The sequence below is a fragment of the Oppia nitens genome, unplaced genomic scaffold, assembly GCF_028296485.1.
Source record: "Oppia nitens isolate AA-2021 unplaced genomic scaffold, nextdenovo-longstitch-racon4-pilon3 scaffold38_pilon_pilon_pilon, whole genome shotgun sequence".
Taxonomy (NCBI): domain Eukaryota; kingdom Metazoa; phylum Arthropoda; class Arachnida; order Sarcoptiformes; family Oppiidae; genus Oppia; species Oppia nitens.
Genome location: NW_026533219.1, coordinates 19158 through 41867, shown reverse-complemented (window position 1 = coordinate 41867; position 22710 = coordinate 19158). Strand labels below are relative to the sequence as shown.

General features: G+C 28.4%; 3 protein-coding genes across 3 annotated transcripts; 2 read left to right on the top strand and 1 right to left on the bottom strand.

Annotated features, from left to right (window-relative positions):
* Positions 1-1907: 1907 nt before the first annotated feature.
* Positions 1908-11004, bottom strand: LOC128957223 (box A-binding factor-like). Its single transcript, XM_054302955.1, has 6 exons — positions 9991-11004; positions 9003-9120; positions 7937-8278; positions 6858-7150; positions 3764-3929; positions 1908-2483 (listed from the first exon to the last, which is right to left on the bottom strand). Exons 1-6 carry the CDS (start codon positions 10900-10902, stop codon positions 1939-1941), a joined length of 2376 nt encoding a protein of 791 aa, XP_054158930.1. The 5' UTR covers positions 10903-11004; the 3' UTR covers positions 1908-1938.
* A 1981-nt stretch (positions 11005-12985) lies between these two features.
* LOC128957165 (serine protease HTRA1-like) lies at positions 12986-16085 on the top strand. Its single transcript, XM_054302888.1, has 5 exons — positions 12986-13027; positions 13122-13981; positions 14251-14422; positions 14547-14731; positions 15721-16085. The coding sequence occupies exons 1-5, from the start codon at positions 12990-12992 to the stop codon at positions 16083-16085; spliced, it is 1620 nt and encodes a 539-aa protein (XP_054158863.1). The 5' UTR covers positions 12986-12989.
* Positions 15317-22024, top strand: LOC128957164 (chromatin-remodeling ATPase INO80-like). The gene is made up of 6 exons (XM_054302886.1): positions 15317-15504; positions 15680-16091; positions 16819-16985; positions 17085-21315; positions 21405-21530; positions 21614-22024. Exons 3-6 carry the CDS (start codon positions 16822-16824, stop codon positions 22022-22024), a joined length of 4932 nt encoding a protein of 1643 aa, XP_054158861.1. The 5' UTR covers positions 15317-15504; positions 15680-16091; positions 16819-16821.
* The last annotated feature ends 686 nt before the right edge of the window (positions 22025-22710 follow it).

The following is a 22710-nucleotide window of genomic DNA, read 5'->3' as shown; positions in this document are numbered from 1 at the left end:
TAATTTTAATACATTAAAAGTTTAAATGCAATCAAATTGATTGTGTGTAAGTATTTTATTAATAACTATAAGGTATCAGAGAGTTATCATTAAATTATATATTTAAAAAAATAATTATTCCATAACATTATGATAAATATGAAATAATTATGTAATTTTTACAAATGAGTTTAGAGAGCTGTATATGCGATAAAATTGTTGTTTTTTTTGAAAAATATTATCAATAATTTATTTTGAAAAATTAATATAAAATCATTTGTTTACATACCATGTGAATGTTAAAACTTTTCACTGAAATCAAAATGTTTTTATTTTGAAAAAAATATAATTTTATATTAGATATCCAGTTAAAAGATAATACCCATTGAACACACACTGCACAGCACAGACACACACACACTATTTTAATCCATAGGCTGTATATATAATATCATAGGTATATAATACTAGTCACACACACCTATTATTACTATAGGTTATTATATTGCATACAACAAGAGTACAGTAGTAGTAATATTAGTAGTGAATTGCAAAACACGCTTCTCATATACTGTATATCTCTATATGACTGACTGTCAGTGCCTTTTTGGTCTCACTTTTCATTTACAAATATATGTATATATATAAAAAAAAGGCCTGACTTTTGTGTGTATGTGTATTGAAGTTTTTAAGGTACTGACTGACTGACTGTCGTTATTACAGGTATATCGTTATAATGCATTCAACCATACCTGGCGTTCAAACACATAATATTGTCGGTTGAAACACATATACTGTGAATGGGAAAGGGAGGAGCTCTATACATATAATGGGGTTTTACGTCAATAAAAATTATAATTTTTCTAAATATTAGATATTATATTTAAAATACTCTATACATAACATTGATATATAATATATAGTTGAAAATTTATATATTAGATAATCAACTATACAATTATTTATATAAAAATATATTATATCATATTATTATATTTTGAAACAATGATAGATATGTACCGTATATTACATATATATATCATGTTTTTTTAAAAAATAAAACAAATATTATACAAAATATAACATCAATTTTTAAAATATAAGCTTGTTTATTTATTTATTGTTTAATAATGAGTTAATCATAAAATCATTTAGTAAATTAATAAAATTTTCAATATATTTAAAATAAAAAAGACCCATTGTCTATAATAGATTTAACTAAATTTAATAACACATATTATATATATATGATATTTGTATTTAAATTGTTTTTTATATTAGTGTCATGTATATTCTGTATATATATATCATAACACATATTATTAATAATATAATATAAATTTATACTTTGGCTTAATTATCAAACATTTGATAAAAATGTAATACAAAATCTTAATTTTTTTGGTAACTTAAAATATATACAATATTTTTTGATTTAAAAATAGTCTTTAAAATAAATTTATATAATAAAAAAACATTATTTATATAAAATTGTTTTTCAATTATGATATACTGTATGTAATAAACATATCTAAAAAAAAATATTATAATTGATATATCATAATTGTTTTTTTAATCAATCGATTATATTTCAATTTATATCATAATTGATTTCAATTGTAATTGATATTTTAAAAAAATATATATTACTTATGGCAATAGCATGCATTAAATATTTGAATCAAACATATTTTTCCTATTTATATAAAAAAATAGTTTTAAAGAAACCAAATTAGTAATAATAGTAGTTTTAAAAAACTAATAAAAATAATCAATAATTAACCACCAAAAAAATATGGCAAAAATTAATTATATTGATGGCAATATTAGTGTATTATAAAATTTCTGGAAAAAATTAAATTCATAATTATTTTTTATATGTATATATTTAACTTATTATCATTTATATATGTATATATATATTGTTGGTATATCACTGGTATTTATTTTTTATGGCAATTAATTGGCATTATTTGCGGCACTGTTATGGTGTTGTTGTTGTTGGTGTTGGAGGTGGTTGTGGTGATCGTTATTTTGGCTATCATTTGCTGTCATATGGTGGTGGTGTCCATTGTTGGCAATAGCGGACGTATGTACCAACAGTTTGCTAACATTGGGCTCATGTATAACACTGGTATGAGTTAGTCCGCCGTGCAATACCTGTGCAATAGTACTGTTATTGTTGTTGCCATGATGTCCGGCCAGAGTAGCAGTTGCGTGGCTCAAGTTGATAGTATTGGCACCGGTACTACTATTGATAAACGGACTGTTAGTACTGTACTGGAAGCCGTCTAACGGGACAAATCCGTGTAGATGTCTGGTCAGTGCGGCACTGGACGGAGTAATTGGCGACGATATCGGCCTCGACGACGGCGACGAGTCGTGTGCAGCGGTGGTGCCGCTCAGGTCGCTATCGCTGCGCTGCAGTGTTGACACCGTTGCCGATGATGATGACTGGCCCGAGTATAACATGGCTCCGGTAGATCCTGTCAGCTGAGCCTTCTCTATGATTGTTGTAGTTGTTGTTTGTAATTGATTAGTGAAAATCGTAAATAAGAATAAAAATTATTATTATTAACAATATTTTGGTTATATATTAATATGATTTTGTATTTCAATATATTTTTAGTTTTTTTTGTCTAACAATTCATTTTACTTAACATTTTTACACTAATACTGTAATAAAAATAAAAAAAAATAATAATAATAATTGTTATTAAATTTATAATACTGCAATCAAAAATACGTAAATAATAATAAAGTTTTACTATTAAATATTTGTTATTTCTATTATCATTGATTGACATATGTAACTAGAAATGATTGTAAACCTAATCATACATGTAATATAGTATACTATATATATACAGTATATATATATAAATTTATATTAATTTTACAAACATTACTATTTTAGATAATTATGGACTGACTGACCTAATCTTTATATACTGTATACGTGTATATAGATATAGATAATTAAAGATTTCATTTTTTTCAATATTATATCATTATATTTATATATTTATTATATTATCACAATCAGGCAAACTATCGTAAGATAATTGTGATGATAATATAGTATTATAATATACCACTGTTTATATCAGTGATTAAAGTGCCAGAAAAAAACATAATTACAAATTCTTTATTATTAGTTATGATAAATACAAACATACACACATATAAAGTATATATACAGCACACATAAACATACATACATACATACACATAGACATACATACACACCACATGTATCAGATACACAACACATAGTGATAATAGTATCGATAAATAACTGTTAAACACCGGTATCTATTAGATAATATATATATCATACTATATATATATATAGTGATGTCAATAAAGATAACTGGGCTTATAATATATGTATATATATATATATATAAGATATGCTTATATTTTTGTATGTGTGTGTGTGTTAATGATAAAAACTTGCATTGATATGATAATATAATGTTGTTTTTTAATTATGAAAAAATAAAAACAACAACAATAATAATAATAATATGTAATACTTTATAATATCTATATATAGTATATATACAGTATCTTTATTGTATTTATCAGAATATTTGTAGTTTTAAATCAGATAATAACAACAACAACAAAATAAATATACATATATAATGAATATATCATATGATATCTATGATAAATGTAAGTTTATATACGTTTTGACAAACAAGTGATAAAATAATGAATAATAAATGTCAAGATTTGTGATGAAATGATTAATGATATAATATTAAATGACTATTACTATTATGTTGTTGTTGTTGTTGTTGGTGTTGATGCTGTTGTTGTTGTTGGTGTTGTGGTTTTTGTATGGACAGTGCGGACGAAGGAGACTCCTGCGGTGTCGCCGCCTTTGGCTTACGTTTACGCGTTTGAATGCCTTCTTTCTTCATCGCCAACGGTCTGTTTACCTGCCGGTGCCATACAATGATATTGTATATATATATATATGAGAGAGAGAGAGAGGAGTAAATTATAAAATCATTTTTTTGCAAAAATCAAAATATAAAAGCAATGCAAATGCAGTAATAATAATAATAATAATAATAATATGCACTTTTCATAGATCAGACATCATTAGTTGGGATCATTGATGATGAGACAGATTTATTAGCTATATATTTATAAATAGTGAGAGAGAGGGAGAGAGAGAGAGAGATTGCAAAATAAAACATTAAAATAACTTTTGATGTGAACCTATACCTGTATATACAGCATATGTTAGTAATATATTTATATATATAAAGAAATACCGCTGAACACAGTAATTCGTTGATACATTAATTTGTTGATCATAGCACCTTGATAACATAGTTTTATATACTAGATACTATATATATATATACTGAATATACATTATAACTTTTTTTGCCAAACATTAACTAAAAGAGAGAGAGAGAGAGAGAGAGAGAGAGAGAAACCAGAATTTTAATTGATATTTGTCTCTAAAAAAATAAATGTCAATTTTGTAGGCAACCATTTATTTTGGAAATAAAATTTTTTAAAAATCACATTACAAATGATGACTACCAATGAATATATATATATATTTGCATTTAATGTGAAAAATATTCATAATCTGTTTTTTTTCGCAGCCATATATTCAATACTGGAATATAAAAGTAATGTATAAACAAAAATATTATATACTGTCTACACTGTAGTACTTTTATATTAATGTTAAACATTAAAAAAAAATTGTTTCTCATTTATTTTAATTGATTTGACTAAAATTAATTGAGAGTCAATATTATTAATTAATTATATTTTTCAAAATTATAATATTCAATATTTGTCTATATAATTTTATATGATTAATAGTATTGTTATATAGATAGAAAAAATGCTAAAATTATTTTAAAATTATATTAATGAATGATTTTATGGGTATATATAGTAAAAGATTTTATCATTTATAAATTGATTGTCAAAATTGTTAGTCCCACACAAATATTTGTTTATTTTAATTTAATTTAAATGTCAAAAATTATATTCATATAAATAAATATATTTTATATATAAACAAAAATTATTATTTTATATAAATATTTTATAAACAGTGATTAGTTATCGCTATTAAAAACAATTGATAAATTAGTACCTAATTATATATTTATATAAATAATTTATATTGCGGTATCAATAATAATCCAATACATATAGATAACTTAAAAATTTAATCTAATATATATATATATATATATATTTCTAATTGATACTATCTAACATTTATACGGTACTATTGATATATTTATCTTAAAAAACAACAACAAATAGAATATAATATAATTTATTTATATTTTACTGTATATTTTACATGTAATGATTAGATTTATTGTTATTATACATGTATATATATATATGTGTGTGTGTGTGTATTTGTGTCTATTGTTGGTCATACCTAAATATAAGTCAACACTAGACACACATATAGTGATTGTTTTTATTGATAATTATTGTAAATSTCTCTCTCTCTCTCTCTCTCTCTCTCTCTCTCTCTCTCTCTCTCTCTCTCTCTCTCTATCTATCTATCTATCTATCTATCTATCTCTCGTGAAGTTCACATAAATGAAAGATAAGTATCTATAATATTATTATTGAAAAGCCAATACACTGTCGTCACAAACTAAACACTATAATATATATATATATATATACATTGTATACTGTATTATATTATACAGTATATACATATTAAAAGTGAGTTATATACTGTATAAATATATATTCTCAATATAATTTATATGTCGTGTTTGTCTCATAGAGTAAATGTTTTAAAAAATAGTTTTTAAAAGACACGACATATAGTTTTTTTTGCAAAATATACAGTATATAAATATATATATATATATAGTATACATGATGTGATATGTGATGACAGTATTTGGTTAGTCTCTCTCTCTCTCTCTCTCTCTCTCTCTCTCTCTCTCTCTCTCTCTCTCTCTCTCTCTCTCTCTCTCTCTCTCTCTCTCTCTCTCTCTCTCTCTCTCTCTCTCTCTCTCTCTCTCTCTCTCTCTCTCATATGGAGCCTAGAGTTTCCAAATAATTTTTTTAATTCCTGTATTTCACTTCTATACATAATAATTTTGACATTTTATTTATAATATTAATTTTATAATGTCATAAAATATCCTAATATTTCAATATATCCTATGTATAATAATTTATAAATGTATATCATGTATAAATTCTATGTATAAAATTGTTTTTTTAAATAACCAGTATAGTGGTGAGTCAGTCTAATAGTCAATTTATATTTTGGTATATATTTATATTTTTGTTAAATGCATTAAAATTTGAGTTAAAATCAACTACTATTTGATATTGTATTATTGAGTTGAGATGCAATGAAATTGAATAGTATTGGATAAAATTTGTTTCCAAAAAATTTAGATTTGGATAACATCTATAATAGTTTTAGTATCAGAATAACTATTGAAAAAATATATAAATATTTTTTACCCTTAATTTAAAATACAGTATAACATTATATATATATATGTATGTTATAAGAAAAATAGTTTGTGTGCTAATACTAAATATTAATTAATGTATATGTCTATTATCAAGATATATACAGTATATATAAATATATATATATAATAGGACTGGATTAAACCTATTTAATATTCATAATACACTTTATATTATACTGTATATACTGTCTGTAGTATATCTAAGTTACTAAAAGAGGAAAAACATTATATATATAAGTTATTATAGAAAATTAATATAAAGCATAATATAACATTACTCAATAGATTTGCCACTTACTGTATATATATATATATATATAAACTTTATGTATATACATGTATATCTATTTATTGTGTACTTACGCCATGCAATTTGAAGTATAGTCCGCACGCATTGCAAACAGGTTCGCCCTGATTGTTGCGCCGCCATAGGGTAGTGGTACTGGTGTGACAATTAGAACAGGTAAGTCCGGCCCTCCTATTATTTGGCATCTTTTTGTGTGGACGGATAGGCGGCCGATGCATACCATTCATCTTTGAATACAATCCGCAAGCATTGCACAGGTAGTGTCCGGTGCCATCCCTGCGCCACAACGGTGTCGATATAGCGCCACAGTTGACACATTCACGCGCCTCACCAGCAAAATAATCTGAACCTATATTAATAATAATATTTGATATACATTTAAAATATTTTATATTAATAAATATATGATATAAATTAGATATGTGTATATATGATATAATAAGCTATATCAATGTTGTAAAATAATATTTCTGTATATAATATTATAAATACATTACAGTATAATAAGTATTTTTTAAGTAATTTTATATCATACATATAGATTGCATAATAATTACAACAATAATAATAAGTTAATAAAATATTATTATCATTATCTATAACTGAATACATAATTTTAACGTCAAAATCTATTATCTTATAATATATTGATACAATAAAAGATTAGATTAATGTCAAACAAAAATTATATTTTTACTGTATATAATTTTATTAATGACCTAATTTATATTTTGATTGGATATTTTAATTTTCAAATATGTTCATTTATATATACTGTATATATATATATATATATATATATATATATATATATATATGTCTATTGTGATTATAACAAAAATAAAATTTATAAATAATTCAAATGGGAAATATTTTTTTTAAAAAAATTATATGATTAGTTAGTTTAATGTACTAAATGTTAAATGTAATAAAAATATATAATAAATTTAATATTAATAATGATTACTACTGTATATAATAAAGTAACTAAAGTATTAATTAATATCTAATACTGCAACAACTTAACACAACATATTGTAATATTTTTAATCAAATTAACAATATCTAAATTTGTATATTTTATCTATAATTGTTAATAAAACTATTTTTTTAGATAAAACCAACAAATTAATACCCAAAGCCGATAGTTGCATTGCACTGGGATTACGATCGGGACTGAGACGCTGCCGATGATCGGCAACAGTGACCGCATAATTGCCAGCAGAGTTGTGACCGTCATATAAGGCAGGCGATGGCCAATCAGTTCTCAGATAGTGTGCGCCAGCAGTAGAGCCGCCAAATGGATTGGTATTGAATCCATTAACCACTGAGCCCGGGGTCGTTGTATTAGAGCCGCCGCCGCCGCCGCCGCCGGCACCGGTGCGCGAGCCAAGTGTCCCCAGATCTGAGTGACCGGCACTGGTATTGGCGTCACTTACGGCAGCCAATTGTTGTAAAGAGGACGGAGAGAGTGTACCTAATTATTTAGAAATAATACAAAAAAAATATTATTATTATATTAATTTTCTATTATTTATTTTCAATAAACTTTTTTAAAAAGTTTGTTATCTGAAATGTGAAAACTGTGTGTCTGTCTGTCTATCTATCTATCTATCTGTCTGTCTGTCTGTTTTTCTGTTAAATCAATATTTTTGCTAATTTAAAAATTCTGACTATAGAATCGGCCAGAATATCAAAATAAAATATTTTATAGTGAATAAGTATTATCAATTATTTATCATTTATAAATATTTTCAAATTTTTAAATAAAACAATTTAAAATCTTTAAATCTAAAATTTTTAAAGTGTTGAATAAAATAGATATATTTCAAGATATATATTTGTTTAAATAGATCATAAGTACTGTATATAGAAAATATGACTATTTATAGATAATGTATCATAATTTTTTTTGACTAAATTAATAGGTAAAATTAATTACACTTTTAATTTAAAAAAATAATTAATTTAAACTAAGTTAATTGATATATAGCGTAATTATATATTGTAATATCAATATATAAATAACTATAATAATTATTATTATAAATATTTGTTATATTTATGATATAAATATTATTTTGATAAATTAAATATTGTTGTATATAATCTATATATTTACAGTATATTTATATAAAATATAATATATATATATATATATAATTATATGATTATTATTATTGCATAAACTGATAGCAAACCCGATAAATTATATGCCATAGTATGAGCAGCCAAGCCATCTGTTGTCCAAAGTTGAGGACTAGGAGTTTGATTGGAGTGATGATGGGCTGAACCCGGACTTTGGCCCAAATGAACGCCCTATACATTGTTTGTAAGAGAGAGAGAGAGAGAGAGAGAGAGAGAGAGAGAGAGAGAAGAAAGAGAGATAATATAGAAAAAATTCAAATAAAATACGATATATAAATATAATAATAAATGAAATAACAACCATGATAAAATGGCACAGTTATGTATGATTATGGCAGTGCTTATATAGATATATATATATATATTTATATGATATTAATATTTATATAGTATATGATTGAAATGGCGGACGTGGCGTTTTTTCTAAATATTATTATCAAATAATTTTTAGATATACTGTATATATATATAGTTATTTAGATTTAGATTTTATTTTTTCATAATCAATTTATACGTATCATAGTTTATATATATATGGTATCGCACCGTTATATATATATATATATATTTAATACTACTATAATATTAAAGATTAAATAATAAATATATATATATATATATATAATATTATACGAAAATAAAGTTTCCTGGTCTCTAAATTCATAATCATTTTATATAAGATACTAGAGTTTATCATCAAAATAATTTTCGTATAGATATATATAATATAATCGGTGGTAAAAAAGATAACTGCGATACCAAATATCAATTATATTTATATATATTTATATTTTTCATGATATGCCATTCATTTCCACAATAATAAACATATTATAAATTAAATAACTGTTTATAAAAACAATAAAACTACTACTAATAATAATATAATATAAAACAAGATTTTATAAAATATAAATTATTGCTAACAAATAAAGTATAATTAATATTTAGTATTTTATATTAAATTAAATATATTGTATTTGTATATTAACTGGTAGTTTAATAATAATAATAATTAAGAAAAATAAAATAAAAAGTAACCTGAAATGGGAATCGGGATGAAAAGGGTGATCCTGTATGATTGGTGCCAAATGAATGTATTGTATCGCCGCCCGATGTTTGCGGCATCGATGTCACTGTCCACGATGGCGACGACCGCACCGAACCGTTATTTTGATGATCGCTGCCACCGCTATCGACACCGGCCACCGCTGCCGACGATGTACTACCGTATTGGCCATTATTCGTTCCGTGCGTTCTGTACAATGATTGCATGTACGGTGAATCCTGATTGGCAAACTGTGCCGATCCGACATTGGTATACAGGTGGGCATGGAGTCCATTACCGGCATCGGCCGAGTGATGACCGAGTAGTGACGGCTTGGTGTCGTTGTGCAAAAAATGTTGGCCACCCGACTGTATCAAAACAGGCGATCCGTGCTGTACCGAGTGGTGCTGCTGTTCGATAATAGTATTGGACGGACTGTGGAGTTCCCGGTGCTGCTGCTGTTGCTCATGGATTTCCCGTTTGAGGCCATATGTGTGCGGCGATTGTTTTGTGTCGTGCGTTACTATATGGGTGTGCGGCGCTTCGGTAATCACATTGATGTGACCATCGATTATGACGTGTCGACTCTGTTGCTGTTGTTGCTGCTGGTGATGGTGTTGTTGTTGTTGATGATGATGGCCACCACCGGCCAGCTCTGATTCCTGGCTAGTCGGAGGTTCATTATTATTATTATCGTTGATATGTAAAGACGTTGTCGTAGTTGTCGTAGTAGTTGTCGTTCCTCCGGTCTGTGCTTCCGACATATGTTCGCCGACCGCCGTTCCCGGCGATGACCTGCTATGAGCGCCGACACTACCAGTGCTTTGTTGTTGCGCTGACTCATTGATATCTTTGGCGATATCTTGTGCACCAGTTTGCTGGTGCTGTTCATCTGATAACGCCATTGTTATATAGATATATATTTATATATTATGTGTGTGTATATATATATAGTCAGCAATTAGTTTATAAGATATATAAGTTTTATAAGATATAGTGAAAGATATCAATTACAGTGTATATATAACATACACACACACTGGTAATATACACACAAATTTTTATTAATATATTACACTATATTATAATAAGTTGCTATGTGTCGTCGACAATCTATGTTTAATTTCATATATTCATATATAGATATATTTAGTTGAAAAATATACCACAATTATAATGTTTTAACAAATATAAAGCTCTCTCTCTCTCTCTCTCTCTGTCTCTCTCTCTCTCTCTCTCTCTCTCTCTCTCTCTCTCTCTCTCTCTCTCTCTCTCTTTCTCCTCACAATCAAAACCCTCGATAAGATTGTAGTCATGGATAGCAAAAGCAAATAACTGTAATATCGCAAAGTTCACCAAAAAAAAATAAATTTATATATACTGTATATACTCTTTATTGAATATACAATACTTATCAATTGATAGATATTGTGAATAAATATATACAAACCATTTAGTCAATGATATCACTTATGTCTTATAAATTTTTATATATGAATATACAGTTATCTTTGTTAGATACTTTTATATATTATGTTATATATATATGTATAGTATAAAAATCAAACATTACGCTGGAATGTACTGTATTTACAAATACATTACAATACTTGTAAACTTAATATAGAATATATTATTATATATAATTAAAAAAAATAAAATTAAAATACTATATACCAAAGCTATTAGTGATATTTAATGTAATCAATCTAATGTAAAAAATTATATTACCCTTGTCAATATAATATCAAGCTTAAATATTATTTTTTAGAAACTACAATAATTATATATTTATAGTTAATAATAATAAGTACAATAGTATCCAGGTTGTATAGCGCCACATAGTTGTAAATTCATAATACTGTATATAAATATTTTATTTAAAAAAAAACATTTTAATCTAGTGCTTAGAAATTTTGTTTGTAGTCTAATTAACTAAATCTACATAGTTAAATTATAATAAAATAATTAAAATTTAGACAAATTTATTTTAATATTTAATTTATATAAATATTATATAATATAATACAAGAACATTATACATAATTTACATAATAAAAACACTTTTAAAAAACTAGAATCATTGAAGAATTAAATAAAACCAGTTGAGAATGCTTTAAAAGCATTTCCACACGAATTCCTTAACTTAAAAAAGGAAAAAATTTAAAAAAAATATAAAAAACAGTTGAGAATGCTTTAAAAGCATTTCCACACGAATTCCTTAACTTAAAAAAGGAAAAAATTTAAAAAAAATATAAAAAACAGTTGAGAATGCTTCAAAAGCATTCCCATACGATCTCCTTAACTTAAAAAAGAAAAAAAACCAAAAAAAAAAATCAAAAAAAAATTTTGTAGCGGAGCCTGGATTCGAACCTATGTCCTCGTGGGACAGACAGACAGACGGACAGACTTTTAGAATGCATATACGTATTCCTTTCAGGAATTCGTGAAAATATTATTGTTGTAATGCATGCAATTAGACAAATAAAACTATAATTAAAATTCAGTTATAATTTTTAGTATTCTCTAAATATGAAAAATTAAATTTTATAATTTTTAAATTTTTATGTAATAATTATTAACATCATATTTTAATATTTAATATATCAATGATTTTTTATTTGTAATTGAAATCATTGACTAGTATTTACAGTGTTATTACTATGCCATTGATTTCAATGAATGAGATAATGATTTCGATTTAAGTGATAATCAATTGGATTACGAGATAAACAATTGGATGACTTATATATTGAATTGGATTATTGAATAAATACAATAAATATATTTATCGAATTCAATATATTAGTCATCCAATTGTTTATCTCGTAATCCAATTGATTATCACTTAAATCGAAATCATTATCTCATTCATCGAAATCAATGTTATGACAGTTAGTTGTATTGAATTTAGTTATTATATTATAATTACTATTATTTGCTATATTAATTGGTTTTGCATTATTAATTAGATAACATTTTAGTAAAAAAAATGCAACGAATCATCTCATCATATATTTTCAATAAACAGTTAGCTCTTTATAAAAATGTTTTTATTACAAGTATTCAAATACTGATTGTATGTTTTAATTATTACTTTTTTATTAATCAATTTAAAAAAAAGGACTTCACTGTTATTGTTGTCAACGATTGCTGTTAATCATCATTGGTATCGCCAACACCAACACCAACAACAACAGTGTCAGATGAGACAGACATTATCACAATTAGCGATTGAGACGTGTCTTAGATTTAGATGTCCATCAGCGGCGGCGATGATGACTATAAGATTTGCTCAATTGTTGACCAATGATGACGATGACAATCAATGGATAAACAATGTTTACGATAAATGTATTGATAGTATGGTAAAAGTTATGAGACTCGATAAAACTAAAGATGGCTGTGCATATATGGGCACCGGTTGGATAGTTGATGCAACTAATGGTCTAATTGTTACCAATTATCATAACGTTCGTGACTATCATTATGTTATCCTAAGGCTGGCCTATAGTTTTACAGTACGAGACTTCTTGACTGACCTACACTATAAGGATCCAGTTATAAGAGATAATAGTTTAATAGAATACTGGTGGGCACAGGTAGTCTATGTTGAACCCCATCTGGATCTGGCACTAGTGTCATTGCCTGCGATTAGCTCCAGACGCTTGACTCAGCTTAAGATTGCCAACAAAGACATCACATTTGGCGATCAAGTTATGGCCATTGGATTTCCCGATTTGGACAAATCAGTGATAACCGGTATAATAAAATACGAACACTATTTTGATAGTATGACACAGGGATGGTTTTACTATCAGGACCTCCTGTGGCCCACAAACCAGTTATATATGTTTGCATCGACTACTGCTTCAAAAGGCTGTTCCGGCGGAGCAGTGGTCAACACGGATGGTCAAGTGGTGGGAGTATTATTTAGTACTAGTTTTAGACTATTGACTATTACTAGAAGACAGGATCTGTTAGGTATTGTACTATCAATTTACATACAAAAGTGTTATACTATTTTCAATAACTTTGTTTTTTCTATTTTATCTCTCTCTCTCTCTCTCTCTCTCTCTCTCTCTCTCTCTCTCTCTCTCTCTCTCTCTCTCTCTCTCTCTCTCTCTCTCTCTCTCTCTCTCTCTCTCTCTCTCTCTCTCTTTCTTTCTCTCTCTCTCTCTCTCTCTCTCTCTCACACACACACACACACACACACACACACACACATTGTCTAACCATTCAATTGATTGAAGATTTTATGGACAGGGCTAATGGCAAAGGACAAGAAATTAGACAAAAATTAGTTAATGAAAGAAAACAGTTGTATTCCTCAGGCAAACCATTTATCGGTGTTGTCGTCAAATACTTCACTAATAGCCAAACTTATTGTATCGATAAATATATTCCGTACGCCATGAATGTCAGGTATTTAAAGTTAATTACAGTATATATATATATATAATCTAAGTAATAATATCTATATAACAATAATAAAACTAATTTAGTAATGTTTAATCATTATTAACAACAAAAAATTGCAATCTATTAGAGAAAACTTTGAAATTGGAGATCAAATTATAGCAATCGATAAAAAATCAGTTAATAATTTTGATGACTTAATGACAGCTATTAATCGGTTATCTATTGGACAGTCAACTGAATTAGTGGTTAAAAAACTTAATACACAACAAGTGATTACTATTAACATTAATCCACAAAATATTCAAAACTCTTGTTTTATTTAATATGTAATTAATCTTTTAACGATAATAAAAAACAATTTAATTAATTAGTTTAGTTATATAACAAAAAAAATAAAGATTTAGTTGTAGATTTAATATTCGTAAATTTTATTAATAAAAATATTTAATTACAGATATAATGATACTATTATAATAAAATAAACTATTTTTTTAACAAACATTTAAAATATAATACATGTACATAAAACAGATAATAGCAAAAATATATGAATTAACTTTAAACTAATGTTAAATAAAAAAAAATACAAATTATTAAATTAAAAATTGATATAATATTTTATACAAAATACTGTACAGATTGTAATTTAGATAAATACATGTTATTAAAATGATTAATTAATTTGATGGTTCAATTGAATCAAACAATTGCTATAATTACTAATTAAACTAATATTATACTGTATTTTATCAACAATAACGTGATTTAAAGTTAAATATATAACAATTATTATTGTGTGAATATATTATTTAAAACGAAATATTAATTACAATCAATTTTTAAAAAATAGCTAACAATAACAAGAAATTATTTTTTTTTTAAAAATAATTACCGGTAATCGCAAAAAAATAATTGGGTTTTTATCGCAAAATATACGTTAGTTTATTAATACACTTTAATATAGTAATAAACTTTGAGACGGACTTAAGAGGAATGACCACCAAATATATGAATCAAAAAAGATGCCGTCAATTGATTTCGATGGCAATGATTATTATTATCACCAAAATGGTGCCATCGGTCAGGTATTATAATAAAATGCATTTTACATTTTAGATAATATTACAAAATTATTGCTTAAAAAATTAGTTATAATTAAAAAGCAAAAAAAAACCTGAAAACCAATAAATTTAATCACTAATGACTAAATCAAATGCAATGTTTGTCTTATAATAATTGTTTGTTTGCTTATGAGGACAGTTGTGCTATATATGTGGGATCTGGTGTTATCGATATTATAGTCTTATCGGTTATACTATGCGTTTGTTGTGGTTGTTGTGGTGTCTGTCTATGGCTAATATGTCGCGGTTTAACTAAACGTAGACGAGATTCAAGTGGTAGTCATTATCAATCACAACCACAACCTGTCATTGTATTTACCGGACAACAGACAGTGCCGATACAACAACAGCAACAACAGCCACACCAACTACCAGTTCAATCAACTGGTGGTCAGTTACCGGTGTCGCCGAGTGGCCAGACAGTAGTCTATGTACCACAAATACAACAACAATCACCTGTCAATGCAGGACAACAACAGCAGTCATCACCAGTAGTTGTGAGACAATCGGTTGACGGAAAACCAATTGATAAACAAAAGTCATAAAAAAAGGTTAACCAATTAAATGCATTTAAATGTTTCAATATTTTTGTTGTGTATTAATATTAATCAAATTTATTGTAAATATCTCTACATATTATTATTATATACCTATTAGTACTGTATATCTGTACTATAAATAGTATTAATCAAATGATTTATACAGTAATTATTAATATAAGAAATTAATAAATAATACGTTATTGATATTCACATAAATTACAAGTCTATTATTGTATTGTATTTAATGTATAACTTGTTTTGAGTGACAAACAAGTTATTGATGTTTAATAGTGTTTTACAGAATATTATTATACAATGTATTGAATAACAAATAATAATAATAAACATTGTATTGACATTTGTTTTATAAACACATATCATAATTGATTCAGTAATTGATTTAATTAATAGTTTTTTTTATATATTAATAATAATTAATTTATTAAATATTTATATATACTGTATATCATATATAAATAGATTGAACTTGAAATGTCCATACATTGTGTTTGCTATTGAATTGACACTATTTATATCATATATCATATGATATATATTAGGCAATCAATTGTCAATAATATGTCAACAATTTTGTGATTACAATAAATGTATTAATTGTTGTTATTTTATTTATTTCATCAAAGTTGTGATATATATATATATATATATATGACAAACAATAGGATTAATGTGATCTAAATAATAATAAATTGTTATTATATCATATGATATATAGACAATGACTGATACGGCCATCGGCGGCGGCGGCGGCGGCGGCTTTGCAATGGTAGTCGGACCCCGATTTGCACCGCTGGCCAAACCAGTGTGTCTGCAACGACTCGAACGGGCACTACGTTTGGACGGTTTAGTAGCACAGGTCGAGAGGACACTCAACGATAAGAGGTATGTATGAATGACCAGCCGTTTTATGGTCACAATTATCATATGTTTATGAATATCGATATTAATATCAAAATTTGATTATTTATTTTGATTGTAAAGTTTGGACGAAGAGCTGAACACAACGGTCTCTAAACAGCAATCGAAAGCAGTGAAGACACGAATCTATAATTTGTCGAAAGTCAAGAAAAACAAGAAATGGCTTAAAAATATACTTTTGGATAAAACAGACGACGAAGACGACGACTCGTCCGCTAATTCGGACATTGAATCCGAACTGAAAGCCGACGATTGTATTCGCGAAATGCTTCGCTTTCATAGACTCGATAAGAAAGTTCGCAAAGAGTGTAGACTTCAAACTGATCCGCAACAACAACTCATGCAATATCAACACTACAGTACAAGTCTATTGAATCCAATTCAAGAACAGTTTATGGTATCAACCAATACTAATAAGACTCCAAACAGTCGATCAAAATCAGCCAAAGTTTCTGTCTCTAAGTCTAAGAAATCTAAAACAACAACAACAACAATAACAACACCAGCAATTGCTGTCATCTCAAACGTTACCACTAATAATGCGGCGATAGAAGTGAAAACCGAGGACACAAACAACACTAATTTACCCACAATTACTGATCCGCTGGCACTGCTCGACAAACCGATAAAAGTGGAAAAGATTGGATTGGATGACATCACATATGATACACAATTGCCAAAAGAAATACTTCAAACGGAAAGTTCAAATACATCACCATTTGTGGAACTATCGGTCACTTCTAGCTTTACTCAGTCATCGAATGTGACGAATCTGTTGCCCGACGATATCTTTGACACTGAAGAGTCGTGCGGTTCAGTACTATCTCAAACATTATCACAGCCAACACCCACACACCCGACGATGACTAACTTTTCGATGCCAAAGTGCGCAACAGCTCCGACAACACCGACTTGTTTAAGTCCATCGACATCACCTGTATTGCCATCGCGAGCGTCGAAACGATCGACAAAGAAAAAATCGACGACAACTTCACTGATCAGTGACGAGTCCACTATGAATGCCCGCCGAAAACGTTTATGGATTACGATTGCCCGCAAAGAGATACCCAAACTTTACAAACAAAAACAAATGTTGCGAAAGGAAGCGTTGAACAACTGCAAGAAGATTGCCAATTGGTGTCAACGCCAACAACGAAAGCGAACGCTTATCCATCAGAAACAGTTATGTCGTGACCAATACCCCAGAGCTCGACGGCTAACCAAAGAGATGTTACTCTATTGGAAACATTTTGATAAAGTGGAGAAAGATTATAGAAAAAGGGCTGAAAAGGAGGCACAGGAACAGATGAAGTTCGATATTGAGCTTCTGGAGGCTAAACGACAACAACGTAAACTCAATTTTCTTATTACACAAACAGAATTGTATTCACATTTTCTGTGCCGTAAGATATTGAGATCAGCTGAAAGCCAATCATTAGATAAACAACAATCAATTGTTGAACAGTTAGATGAAATACCGTTAACATTGTCCAGCGGTTTAGTAGATAACTATGATTCGGATGAACAAAAACGCGATGCTATTAGCAAAGCCCAGACAGCACTGTTAGCTCATCGTCACCGGACAACTGTTTTCGATACTAAAATAACTGACAAATTATCGACAGATGTTTGCGTATTAGATCCGCAAAACATGGCCGAAGAAGAAGAAGACTTATCGCAACCCAATCTGTTTTGCGGTTTTCTCAAATCCTATCAACTGAAAGGTGTGAATTGGTTATACAATTTGTATGTCAACGGAATTAACGGTATTCTGGCTGACGAAATGGGTTTGGGAAAGACTGTCCAAACGATTGCCTTTTTGGCCACTTTAACCGAAAGATTGAAAATTTGGGGTCCATTTCTTATAATAGCTCCTACATCGACACTACACAACTGGCAACAAGAGTTGACCCGATTTGTGCCAAAGTTTCGTGTATTGCCTTATTGGGGAAATCCTAACGACCGGAAAGCATTGCGGAAGCTGTGGAACAAATATCTTCATTGCGAAGAATCGCCATTTCATGTACTAATTACTAGCTATCAGATTGTCATACAAGATGCCAAATATTTTCAACCACTCAATTGGCTTTATATGGTGTTAGACGAGGCACAGGCTATCAAAAGCTCATGCAGTCAGCGCTGGAAGCATTTGCTATCGTTTCAGTGCCGTAACCGACTACTCCTAACCGGAACACCCGTACAGAACAGTATGGGTGAACTGTGGGCACTGTTGCACTTCATAATGCCTACAATGTTTGACAGTCATCAAGAATTTGCCGATTGGTTTTCAAAAGACATCGAAAGTCACGCCGAAAACAAATCAGCCATCGATGAGAAACATTTGTCGCGATTGCATATGATTTTGAAGCCATTTCTATTGAGACGTTTTAAAAAAGATGTCGAAAACGAATTGTCCGACAAGATTGAGATGAAATTGTTGTGTCCACTGACCACACGTCAGCGTCAACTGTATTGCGCTCTTCAGCATAAGCTATCTCTCGACGAACTGGTGGCCACTAACGTACAAACGACTACAACTAGTCTCATGAATCTTGTGATGCAATTTCGTAAAGTCTGTAATCATCCGAATTTGTTTGAAAGACGCCAAATGGTGTCGCCGTATGCCATGAAATTACAGACATATATTCTTCCGAGTCTTATCTATGAATCGGGTCTTTGTTTTGATTCATTTGAATTTAATTCATTGAGACATCAATTATTGTATAAAGTTTTCAACATTTTTAACTGTGATTACATTAATGAATCATTACTCAAAAATGACGACCCGTTTAAATGTTTTTCATTTATGCCATTAATTGGCTTAACTGGTAGTCAACTGTTTAGACAATTTGTTTGTACAAATCTACTGATTAATTGTTGGCAAAACATTTTACATGAAATATCTTTGAGATCTAATTTCTACAACAATATTCAATGGTCTGAATCTGAGAACAGTACTAAACAATTACTATTAATACCATTGAAAACAACTTATTTTTCACACAATTACCACAATAGACAACAAACAGAATCCTCTAATCTATGGACTCATATGTTGTTTACTTGGTCTCAAAGTAGTTACATCTATACGTTTACTCGACAATCGCTTCGCTATATATCTGATTCACTAAAAGATCGTGAGATGCGATTGAAAGAAACAAAGATAAGCAAAGATGAACTGAACAATAAATGTGATAATTATAACAGCGATAGTGAGACACAAACATCGCCAACGATTAGCCGATACCTCGACTCCATTCAGAAGGTTCTGTGTCCACGTATTTACGATTGCGAACCCACATCCATACCATTGTTTTTATCCATGAATTGCTTGAATCAGACAAATGGTCTAAAAGTTATTAGCCAACCGATGCCTATGTTTTCTCGCAGTAGACGTGCAATGAATCGTTATTTTATAGAAATAAAAGGAGGAAATGTTGATATAAAACAATTACTGATTACCGGTAATGTCCTGACCGATGGTCTGTACTTACATTCACATGAAATAATTGAAAAACAAAAGACACAATTTTATCCCCAACCACTTAACGGCATACTAGGTCTACGTAAGCTGAATGGTTGGTCTCCTATTGAAGTACCCGATCGAGAGTCTATAGTTACAGATTCGGGAAAAATGAAAATATTAGACGATTTGTTGAAAAAATTGAAGAACGAAGGACATCGGGTATTGATATATTGTCAGATGACTCGTATGATTGATCTGCTAGAAGAATATATGTGTCTACGAAAGCACAGTTATATTCGTTTGGACGGCTCGTCAAAGATTAGCGACCGACGAGATATGGTCGAAGATTTTCAGAACAAATCCGATATATTTGTGTTTCTGTTGAGCACAAGAGCTGGCGGATTGGGTATCAATTTGACCGCTGCCGACACTGTTATCTTCTATGACAGCGACTGGAATCCAACTGTTGATCAGCAGGCAATGGACAGAGCACACCGATTGGGCCAAACAAAACAGGTGACAGTTTACCGATTGATTTGTAAGGCAACTATCGAAGAACGCATTCTTCAGAGAGCTGAAGAAAAATCACAAATACATCGTATGGTTATCAGTGTCGACACATTCAAACCAGATTTGCTTAAACCAACCGAAATGGTCTCATTGTTGCTCAACGATGAAGATCTTGAACGACGTTTTTGCCAACAACTCGAAGAACGACGGCTACAAATAAAAGAAAGCACTGCAACCACAACAACAGCAACAACACCTGTCAAACAACAAACCAAACGTAAACTAAAAGCCAAACAATCGTCGCCACAATCAGCAAAAGTATTGGCAAATTGACTAACACTTTGTCTTGAATTTTATTTAACTAAAAGTTATAAATATTAAGTGAAATTTATTTATTTATTTATTAGAAAAAATGTTCGAAACGTTTTAATCCGGAAAATAATGAAATTTTTAAAGATATATCCCATTATTCTGTGGATGATATTGAGTCATATAATGACAACGAATCTGAATCTAACAGTCCTTATAGCGAAGTTAGTCATTGAATCAATTGATTAAAATAAAATTCATTATTAAGTTATCGTAAAATTAATTTTTAATTCAATTTTTTTTATAGCAAATGCTTAGCATTACAACTGAAGGCGACTGTAATAATGATGAGTTGTATGTCGACGACCACAACAGTCTCTCATCAATGTCTAGCCCTATGTCCGGTTCGAGTGGCAGAAAAAAGTGTGGCGGAAGAGGTAGAGGTAGACCTCGAGGTTCAAAGACAAGGGCGACAGTAACCACCAGATCTTCATTAACATCGGCAGCATTGGCAGCGGCCGAGTTGGCCGGCGCTCAAGCAGGCAAATCGGCTGCTTTAGCCGTCTATCCGTTTCTGAGTAGTTCACACCAGAGTAGTGGTGGTAATACACAAAATAATAATAATAATAATAACAGTATTGTCGCTAATTTAAATCAACGAAGAAATAGAGGCGCCAGAAGTGGTCGATCTAAGAATTGGACAACAATTGATAATTAATGTAAATTTTTAATGTATTAATTTAATTAGTAATTAAATTGTTATTTGATTTGTTTGTTGAAATAAATATTAATCATTAAAATAATAATTTCTATTAATTTTACTTAAATAATAATAATTATAAATAAATGTTATTTTTAAATAATAAATTTGTATAAAATTTTATTAATAGAAAATCTTAATAAAATATATGAAATTTTTAATATCATATTTAAACAACTTATTATTTTTGTCCAAATGACTTAATATGTCATGGATTGCATATTTATGTATTAAATAATTTTGTAATTATTATTATAGTTTTGATATAAAAGTTAAAGTATGGTTTCAATTTAATGTTTGATGAAAACAATTTTTATGTTTTATTGTACAAAATTTAGTATATTGTAAGTCATTTATAATAGCTATTAAATTTAAAAAAAAAATCAATTTCAATTTTAATAATTATAATAATTTAATATATCTAATTTTTAAAAAATAATAAAATAAATTTAAGTAATATTTATTATAAAATTTTTAAATTAATATAATAAATTAGTTTTAAAAAATAATAAATAAAATAATAAATTAAATTATAAATTTTGTTTTATCATACTTTTGTATTAGTGTAAATAAAATCTTACTAAATCATGATATTTTTTAGTAATAAATTTTGTTTAAAATTTCCATTACACAATATAAAAAAT

Bases quoted from the DNA above. Each gene is read 5' to 3' on its own strand.
- LOC128957223 (XM_054302955.1), bottom strand. From the start codon at position 10,902: ATGGCGTTATCAGATGAACAGCACCAGCAAACTGGTGCACAAGATATC. The intron at 9,121-9,990 runs GTTACTTTTTAT...AACAATGTATAG, and splicing joins CATCCCGATTCCCATTTCAG to GGCGTTCATTTGGGCCAAAG. The intron at 8,279-9,002 runs GTTTGCTATCAG...CTAAATAATTAG, and splicing joins TATGGCATATAATTTATCGG to GTACACTCTCTCCGTCCTCT.
- LOC128957165 (XM_054302888.1), top strand. From the start codon at position 12,990: ATGCAACGAATCATCTCATCATATATTTTCAATAAACA. The intron at 14,423-14,546 runs GTATTTAAAGTT...GCAATCTATTAG, and splicing joins CCGTACGCCATGAATGTCAG to AGAAAACTTTGAAATTGGAG. The intron at 14,732-15,720 runs GTTTTATTTAAT...TCGATATTATAG, and splicing joins ACAAAATATTCAAAACTCTT to TCTTATCGGTTATACTATGC.
- LOC128957164 (XM_054302886.1), top strand. From the start codon at position 16,822: ATGACTGATACGGCCATCGGCGGCGGCGGCGGCGGCGGCTTTGCAATG. The intron at 21,316-21,404 runs GTATTGGCAAAT...TTTATTTATTAG, and splicing joins CGTCGCCACAATCAGCAAAA to AAAAAATGTTCGAAACGTTT. The intron at 21,531-21,613 runs GTTAGTCATTGA...TTTTTTTTATAG, and splicing joins CTAACAGTCCTTATAGCGAA to CAAATGCTTAGCATTACAAC.